Source organism: Otolemur garnettii, unplaced genomic scaffold (assembly GCF_000181295.1).
Source record: "Otolemur garnettii isolate 467f Iridium unplaced genomic scaffold, OtoGar3 scaffold00138, whole genome shotgun sequence".
NCBI classification, from domain to species: domain Eukaryota; kingdom Metazoa; phylum Chordata; class Mammalia; order Primates; family Galagidae; genus Otolemur; species Otolemur garnettii.
In genome coordinates this window covers 2422266-2431887 of record NW_003852533.1, presented here as the reverse complement: position 1 = coordinate 2431887, position 9622 = coordinate 2422266, and the positions used below count along the sequence as shown (strand labels likewise).

General features: G+C 41.8%; 1 protein-coding gene across 1 annotated transcript in view; it reads right to left on the bottom strand.

Moving 5' to 3' along the window:
* The window catches only part of SRGAP1 (SLIT-ROBO Rho GTPase activating protein 1), a 281123-nt gene that overhangs the window by 85048 nt on the left and 186453 nt on the right, over positions 1 to 9622 (bottom strand). The window contains exons 5-6 of the mRNA XM_023518412.1: positions 6523 to 6705; positions 5949 to 6081 (exon numbers count right to left, since the gene is read on the bottom strand). Of these exons, the coding sequence (XP_023374180.1) occupies positions 5949 to 6081; positions 6523 to 6705 (316 nt within the window). The remainder of the gene's footprint in view (positions 1 to 5948; positions 6082 to 6522; positions 6706 to 9622) is intronic.

Here is a 9622-nt window from a genome sequence, read left to right as displayed (position 1 = left end):
CACAGCTGGCCCCGTCGACACAGCAACACGCATAGCTGGCCCCGAGGGTGCAATGACCCACACAGCTGGCCCCGTGGACGCAGCGACACGCACAGCTGGCCCTGTGGATGCAGTGACACGCACAGCTGGCCCTGTGAACACAGCGACACGCACAGCTGGCCCTCTCTAGCCCTCCCACACACTCCTGCTCCCACAATTAGTCTGCAGGCCTCTAGGAGTCGACCACACAATCTTCGTGCCACTTATATTAATTATGGTTATAATTTGATTAAGCATTCAATAAACTGATAAGTATGAAGAGTTGCTGGGAACACTTTGGAGTAAACAAAACGGCCAGAGATGAGGCGACGGAGTGGCAGCCGTGGGAGGCTGTGAAACACTGGGGCGATACGGGATGTTTTCCTTCTACACCAAAGAACTAAAAACTAGAAATCACACAGCAGAAAGATTTGCATAAAGGAAGATCACTCTGATAAATCATAACGTTAAAAGACTGGCAAGAACAACATGTTGGTAAGCTTTAGATCAAAAATAGTTAAGGTGTACATCTATTTATCAGTTTTAAAAATCCCTGCTTTTTCTTTTTCAAATATATGCCCTATTTATGGAACACTACAGAACATATATGTTAAATAAATAATATATTGCTGATGTTTCATTTTATTTTGAGACCTAGAGTACCATCATGGCCACCTCAAACTCCTGGCCCGAGGCCATCCTCCTGCCTCAGCCTCCCAAGTAGCTGGGCCTCCGGGCGCCTGCCACCATGCCTGGCTAATTTTTCTACTTTTGATAGAGATGGTGTCATGTTTTGTTCAGGCTGGCCTTGAACTCCTGACCTCCAGCCACCCTCCTGCTGTGCTTCAGCCTCTCAGAGTGCCTAGAATCCTAGCAATTAATATCCATAAACTCTACAGACCTGATTTCTAACATTTTCAATGTAGACTTGATCAAGAAGTTCATTTCCTTAGCAAGTTCATGAAGGTGCTGTGTTCAGTGAAAGGACTCATCATACTATTAGTTCATTGATCCCAACAAGGTACAATGAAGTATTTAAGATTCATTAAAGCAAAGTCCCAGCAGAACTGCAATAACCATTACTTGGAAATGATGAGAGGTTTTCTACATTGGTTGCCGTTTCTCAGAGAGCAGGAGAGAGAGAGAGAGAATGTGCCTTAATAATTTAAATTAATATTGACAGGTAAGGGTAAAGTCTATCTAAAATAGATTAGAATTATTTGATACTTAGAAAAAACATTAGCTTATTTCTAAGTGCATGTACATAGGAAAGACTTGAACTAGGCTATCAGTGTTGAATAATTAAAGTTTTTAGCTGCAGTAATTAACAAAAGGGAATTCTATGAATAAGGAGGGTGTTAATTGCATGTCTGTAAATCGATTAGTTAAGTGCTTAAAAAAATTAGGAAACTGTTACTCCCTTTTAATTTACATTATTCTAAGAAAGGATTTTGCTGACCAAAAGTAAATTATAGCTCAGACATTGCTGTTCCAAATTAGTATATTCCTGACTAAGGGGGAACTGGACATTCTAGAAAGGTTTCAACTTGAATTCCTTGGCTCTTTATAATGCTTGATTTAATCAAGATACATCTGCCCGCTTTCATGTCCTTTAACGTACCATATCTTGTGCATGGGAAACGTTGACTTTTTCTCACTGGAGGCATGATGGCTCTTCTCACTGTGATTAGCTAGCTCAGTATAAAATGTACTTTGCTAAATAAACTCACGAAGCATAAAGGATTCTGAGTCTAGATACCGTTGCATAATAATCAACCTGTTACCTTTGCACTGGGAAGGGTCAGACTTAATGGCTTTTGGGATCACCACTATATATGCAAATGATTCCTTCGAAACAGGCAGCCATTTTTCACACTCTAATTGCCTTAAAGTGAGTCAAGGAACGTACAGATCATGTCATTCGTTTCAGTTGGATATGACAACAAACCAGTTTCGTGTCTTTTCTTTCAAAATTCATGTTTAAGTTATTTTTTGAGAATCCTTCACATTATAAATTTAAGGCTCATCGTTTAAGAATCCAACTTTTTTAAAAACTGAAGATTACTGGACACATTTGACTATTACTTATTTGGGTCAGAGTTTATTAGAATAGCGGTTAATTGTACTGTCTGAATTTGACGCTTACCCCTGATCAGCTATGTAACGTAGGCAAGTTATCTGGCCTAACTAAGCCTCCGGGTCTTTGTTAATCTATAAAAGGGGGATAATAACATGTATCTCATAAGTTTGTGCTGATTAGATAGATTCAGCTTAGACACCCGCCTGTTGCACAGTAAGCACGTAATCAATGACGCTGACAGTGCTAGAGACTCTTTCATAATCCTGACACGCCATTCTTGTCCTATATTTGACATCGAACAGTTAAGTTTGCAACTCATCCTAGAAAAAGTGCTACAGACCTCACTGCTGAATTATCACCATGGCTACCTTTACACTGACCCTAGTGCCTCGTCCACCCTTCAAAGCAATTTTGGAACTCTTTTTTCTGGAATGGCCCTGGGATCGTCTGAGGTCCGACAGTTAAATCTGCAGACTAGAATAAGTGCTACGTTCTTCATTAATGAATATCACTGCGGTCACCCCATGGCCAAGGAGAGGACTTTCAAAGTGCCCTTCCTTTCTAGGAAGAGTTTGTGAACTTAGTTGCCTGACTTCACATCCCCCAAATATCGAGGGTGCTCATCTCCATGTCGGCGCAGGTACCCAGTAGGCATCTCGTGTTACTGGAGATGACGGGACTGCTGCCGTCCCCTCCGGCCCTGGGTTCCTGTCTCAGCAGGTGCGTCATTTCTCAGGACCTGGGCCGTGCAGCCTCCTCCAGGCTCTTTCTCACCCACTGTATTCAGTTCATATCAGCTCTGTCTTTACGTGTCTGGATCTCGCCCCTCACCCCTCCATCCACCCAAGCAGCCTCATCTTTAGCTGGGCAGCTGAGAAAGACTGGACAGAGCTCCTTGTTCTCGCTCTGGACCCCTCAGCCTATTTCCTGCTCAGCTGCCAGAGTGAGTCTTTAAAACGTAAACCAGGCGATGCTGCCTCCTTGCTCAAAACCCTTCAGCACCGTCCCAGCACCGATTCCAAACCCCTTCCCCGTCTAAAAGACCCTCTGTGATTGGTCTTCTGCGTCTTGACCTCCCAGCACTCTCCTTCTCACTCACTGGGCTCCAGCACTGTGGTCTCCTTTGCTGTTCTCTAAACATCTTTTCTTGATTTTGAGACAGGGTCTTACTCTACTGCCCAGGAGCACAGTGACATCGTCATAGCTCACAGCAACCTCAGACACCTGGGCTCAGGTGATCCTCTTGCCTCAGCTCCTGAGTAGCTGTGCCACCATGCCCTGCTTATTTATTTTTTGTAGAGATGAAGTTGCACTATGTTGCCCGGGGTGGTCTCCAATGAGATCCTCCCTTCTTGGCCTCCTAAAGTGCTAAGATTACCAGCATGAGCCACTGTACCTGGCCCTCTTTGAGCACTTTGAGCTTTTGAAATACATCTCTGCCTCTGCCCTTTCATCCCTGCCCATCCTTCTGCCCAAGGGGGAGAGGCACCTTCCTGGGATGACCCAACAGTTCTCTAGCTCACCTTGTCAAACAGCAGCCTTCTCTGACCACCTGGTCGAGAGAAGGGCCTCCACAGCGCCCTCTGATTTCTCTGCAGCCTTGCCCCAACTTATTTCCTATGTGTGTACATTTGCATGTGTGTACGTGAATATATGTGTGAACGTGTGCATGTACGTGTACATAGGCATGTGCGTACATATGCATGTATGTCCGCATGTGGGTGTATGAGTGTACACACATGTATATGTGTGCATCTGCATGGATACACGTGTGCACACATATGTATCTGCATGGATACACGTGTGCACACATGGCTTTGTATACATGTGTGTACATGTCCGTGTGTATGTGTGCATGTGCATATGTCATGTAGGTATACATGTGTATATGTAGACACATGTATATGCATGCATGTGTACATACATACACATGTGCATTATATAAATATGTGTGTGTATATATGTGCGTATACATGTGTCATGTATATATGTATGCATGTATGTATGTGAAATTACATACAGGCTGTCTCCCAACTCATGCATAAATTTCATGAGGTGAGGACTCTGTTTTGTTCATTACTAGATTCCCATTGTTAAGAAGAGTGCTAGGGACTTTGTAGTTATTAAAGAAAGAGTTTTCAATACATGGAGAGTTTTCTTTGGGTCAAAATCGGCTTGGGTTTAGCTAAATACTCCACTACCAAAACCAAACCCCTTTCCCTGAACAAAAAAGTGAGCAGACAAGTTACATGGGATTAGTTATTCCATATTTCACACACATGTAGACAATTTACAGGTCTTAGTTTGAAAACAGGGACCTTTATTTTTATTCAGGAAACTTGGTAGAATTTTTTATCCAGGAAACAGAATAGTGGTACATACTGTAACAGAAAAGGTACCTTTTATTTTATCAGAGTACCAGAAGAATTAAGTATTAAAAACAACAAAAAATTTTCTGCATTTGAAACCATCAAATCATTAGTTACTTGGTCAAAGTATTTGTAACAAATGAAAACAGAAAAAAGTTTCCCCTGGTTTTATTTATTACTACATGGCTCTATATAAAGAGATTATGATATTATGGGATAAAATTGTTTTGAGACTAAAATAAAAGGAAAAGTCACATCAGAGTGTTAATAAGCTAAAACATATTTCCTTCCATTAAGAATTTCTTTTTTATGAAAGTCTCAGACTGTGTGGTTCCAAAACATTAAATAAATACGTGAGATTTAAATTCACCATGAAGTGGTTTTTACCTTCTGTATGTTTAAATTATGGGCAGCTACTATGAGTCATGAAAAATAATTTTACAATATCATCAAGCTGTGGACTCTGATCAATGCAAACCAGTATCTGAGTGAACGGTCCGTAACTCTCTGAACCTTTATTATTTTATCTGTACCTCTCCTCTAACACTTGGCAACATTTTACACGTCATTTGCCAGGAGTGGCATTTTGGCCTCTGGATTTCTGTCTGTCTTGTCTCTGCAGTCTCCTGCAGCGCTAGCACAATGGCCTGGATACTTGTACGTTTTCTGCATGGAAGAATGAATGGAGGAGGCTGAGGGTTAAAGCTGTCCAAATATAATGATGAGTATCTATTTGGAGCGTCCAAATGAGTCCAGTTACTGCTTTTTTATCACATCCTAAGACAGAAGTACAGAGACTTACATAAACATCCAGACGTGGGTCTGGATTTATAGGGACTGAATTTCGCTTCCCGGTTTTATCACAACTGTGATACGGCAGTTAGTCGTGTGGTCCTTTGCCCAACATCAGTCCTCTCTACTTCAGATTCCACAGGTAAGGACCGCACTGGCTTCTGAGAGCCTTGCCATCTCCCCATAGTAGAGGCCCAACCAATATATTCTGAATCTGTGAACACAGTTAGGGCCGTGCCACTGAGTGACTTGAAAACGATAGGAGTCACTGTGGTCCCAGTGACTCGGGAGGCTGGCGCGGAGGATTGCTGGAGCCTTGGAGTTTGAGGTCACAGCGAGCTGTGATCACACCACACTCCACGCTTATCTGGGCAAAGCTCGACCCTCTCTCTTTGAAAAACGAAAAAGAAAAAGAACCTTCCTGAATCCCCTTCCTGGCTCAGTTTACCAGGCACTCTCGGCTTCACGGACTCTCACGATCCGTCTGTCACTGGTTTTAGGACACACACTTTCCACACGCATGCTACACCAGACAGGTCTTAGCAGCATGTACGGTCCAATTGGAGGGAATTTTTTCTTTCTTGAGTACTACATGAAATGACATTCTTAAGAAATGATATTTTCCAATCAATGAAATGCGCTTATTGTTAATTTTATTTTAGTACGAAAAGCACAGAAACTCCAAGTACTCACATCGATTAGGTCTGAGAGATCATGAATGTAATACTTGAAAACTGAGGCGTTGGTCGCTTCCAGCGTCAGAAGGTACTCGTTTCGGGCCTTGATTGATTTGAGCTTATTTTCTGAGTATTTCGCTTGTCTCTGAAAGGAAGAAGACCCAGGCATTGGGAAAGAAAGCAAATCTTTTCAAACAAGACAGGAAAACATACATGAAGTCTTATTCATCTAAACGATTTATTCCACGTATACAAATGACCGTCGAAGTCCTTGGCCAAAAGGACGTTTCTAATCTGATTTAAACAGCAAACTAAAATGACCAGCTTTGGGGAATAACAACCGTGTATTTGGGTTGGGCCTCAGGCCCATTTGCAGTGAAATCTCTCTGTTAATATTCAAGTTCCCCACACTGTGTACTGAATACTTGGCGTCACCTCTAAATGACGTCCAGCTGTTAGGACACGATTTCCACATTTCTTAGGCATTTTTCCCTCCTGGGGGAGGAAATTTACGTCCTTCCACGGTAACTCACTGTATTTTCTTCTCGTGTGAGAACAGAGAGCCCCGCGCTGTCTCCCCACTCACCTTCTCCTTCATCTTCTCGATCTTCTTCACGGAGCTGCGCCGCTGATGTCTCTCCTCCAGCCTCATGTGGAGCACGGGGTCCCCAGACCTCCCCATCTGCTTTTCCTCCTGTTTCTCGGCCTCCTTCAACTTGCTCTCTGCACTGATGCTCTCCGCGTGATACATGTGGTACGTTTTCATCACCTGCGGAAAGCAACCCTGCGCTGTTAAAGGGGCCCCTGTGACTTAGGGCATGAGTGGGAACCTCTGTGGGGCAGGCGTGCCAGAGACAGCAGCTTCACGGGGTGGGGAAAGCCAGGTGGCTGGCCAAACGGGTGAAGGATGGCCCAGCACTTCTACACAAAGCAACAAATATGCAAATTCACCTGCCAGGACAAGGCACTCGGGGGACAGGCTTGGATGAAAAAATGATTTACAGAGTCTTATGCAGACATCTCAGTGTAGCTGGGAAACTCTCATACGCTTCTCAGGGTTTCTCCAATGTCTCCTGCCTTTTATTAATTTGCAGGAAGAAATTGATACATTTACTCATGTATCAAGAAATTGATACATTTACTCATGTATCAAGAAATTGATACATTTACTCATGTATCAATGTTATCCCAACCAAACTCCACAGCAGGACAGTCCTGATAAAAGGTTCTTTTTTTGCATAAAATACACTTGTGACAAAATATAAATATTGAGGTTCATACATAGTTTTATTATAAAAAATGTTGTTTTTTGGACTAGAGTAATACTTTATTTATACTCAGTGTAGAAAACATATGATATGAAAAGAAATATAAAGGAAGAAAGGGAAGAAATTGAAGGAAGGAAGGAAAGAAAGAAAGAAAACCATTTCTAAGATTGTGGTATAGAGGCTGGGCCTGGTGCTCACACCTGTAATACCAGGACTCAAGGTGGGTGGATCGCTTGCACTCAGAAGTTCGAGACCAGCCTGAGCAAGAGCTAGACCCCATCTCTAAAAAAATAGAAAAACTAGCTGGGTGTTGTGATAGGTGTAGCTGGCTGTTGTAGTCCCAGCTGCTCAGGAGGCTGAGGCAAGGGGATCCTCTGAGCCCAGGAGTTTGAGGTTGCTGTGAGCTATGATGCCATAGCACTCTACCCAGGGCAACAGAGTGAAACTCTGTCTCAAAAAGAAAAAAGATGATTGTGGTATACAGCTTTCTAGTCTTTTTCTTATGAAAACACACACTACACACAAACACACTCATTTTAAAATGGCATATATAATTCTTTAAAAAACTTGGATTATCCTGTATGTATAATTTCTAAAGTCCCCTTTAACATAATATTATCTAAACATTTTCTTATATCATTAAATATTCTTCTAAAACATAATTGTAAGGGCTGGATGATTTATTATATGACTATGACATAATTTACCCAATTCCCTATTGCTGGAAATTTTATAATATTTCAACTACTTGCTTTATAAAGTTGTGTTGAAAACCCTTGATGTATATCCTGTTTCTTTTTTCCTAGAATGATAAATATAATTTATATTTTAATACATTTAGGAACATAAAAATAATAAAAATTTTATAATGTATTCTCTCAATGTATATTATAAACTTATGTAATGAATCATGAAATACAAAGTATTAATAATTTAGGTTGCATTAGTGTTCAAAGTGTTTACATACAAAAAATTGCGTCATACTATGTATTTCCTAGGCTAAATTTCCAGAGGTAGAATCACAAGGTTCTACAAGCACATTTTTGAGACTTAGAAATGTATTGCCAATTTTACACTCTGCTAATCAAAACAAACAGACTGATCTAGAGTTCACTGAAAGTACTTCAGATAACATGAGTGCTTAAATATATGGTTTGTCAAATAATAATATGCGTTTATTATTTATTCTTATCAGAATATCCATAAACCCATATATAATCTCCATGTTCTTAGGTATGGAAAAACAATAGCCACAGATTTTTCAGAGATCTTATCTGAAAAATCATAGATTTCCAGTATAATCTTTCTCATCCACAGAAGACTTATTTTACTTCACTTAACTACAAGTTATTCAGAGCCGACTTCATAACTAGGAATGTAGTTGTTAAGAAGTTGGGAGTAATGTAACATTTTTCAAGTAATGAACTTGATTTTTCTTATTTAGAAGGTGGAGTTTTAAAAGGGTTTGGGGCCTGGAAGTGTCACTGGGGTAAATCTGTCTACTCAGGTTGAAGCACGTGACATCCTTCGCTGTTTCTGTAGGTCCTTCACAAAGGCAAACAATCGGCATTTTCTTATGGTTCAACTCAGCACATGTACTCAAGATGACTATTTAGAAAAATAATAAAACATGGGGTTAATGAAGGGCCTTTACTCATTTTCATAAAATGTGATGATGTCTTTCCTTAGAAATCTAAGCTGGTGGATCATGCCAAAGGCCCTGAGAACTCGAGCAAAGCAGGGGCTGGACCACAAAGAGCTGCAGCGTTTTCTGAGCCGTACACAAGTGGCAAGTTGTCTGTTTTTAGTAATTATCGAGCCTACCTGGGGGAGTCTGGTTGGCTACTCCAGTTTAAAAGAAAAATAAAGCGTCAGTAGAAGGCAGCTGGACCGTGGGGGTGTGAGGAGGGTGACGCCTGCAGCTGGGCAGACAGTGCTTGGTGCTCGGCTACACACCTTGCATTTATTTCTAGGCTTGGCTCTGTTTATATGCCCCGCCTGGACCAACCCGCATACCATTTGGGTCCTGGTTCCAGTTACATCTTAAAATGAGGGGGTGTAAAGAGCCCAACTCTCTCTCTCTCTCTCAGCTGGCTGTATTCTTCTTGCTAATAGACAGGAAGGAAGAAGAGAGATTGAGTGACTCCCGTCGTACTTGGATAAAAGGCATCCCAGACAGTCCCGGGTGTGTGAGAAATATTGATTTTAAATACATCACAAAGACAAGACCTGAACTCTTGGTTCCTGCTTTGCTTGGGTACTGAGGACTTAGATAATCAGGAAATTTCCACAAACTAAATCTGAGTATAAGAGCAAACACTCCAAGCTGCCTGCCCGCAGGTGCTCCTGCGAGTCACCTCCCTGGTGAGGAGAGTCAGAGGGGCTGCAGGTGGCTCAGCCCGACCCCAAGCTGCCTGC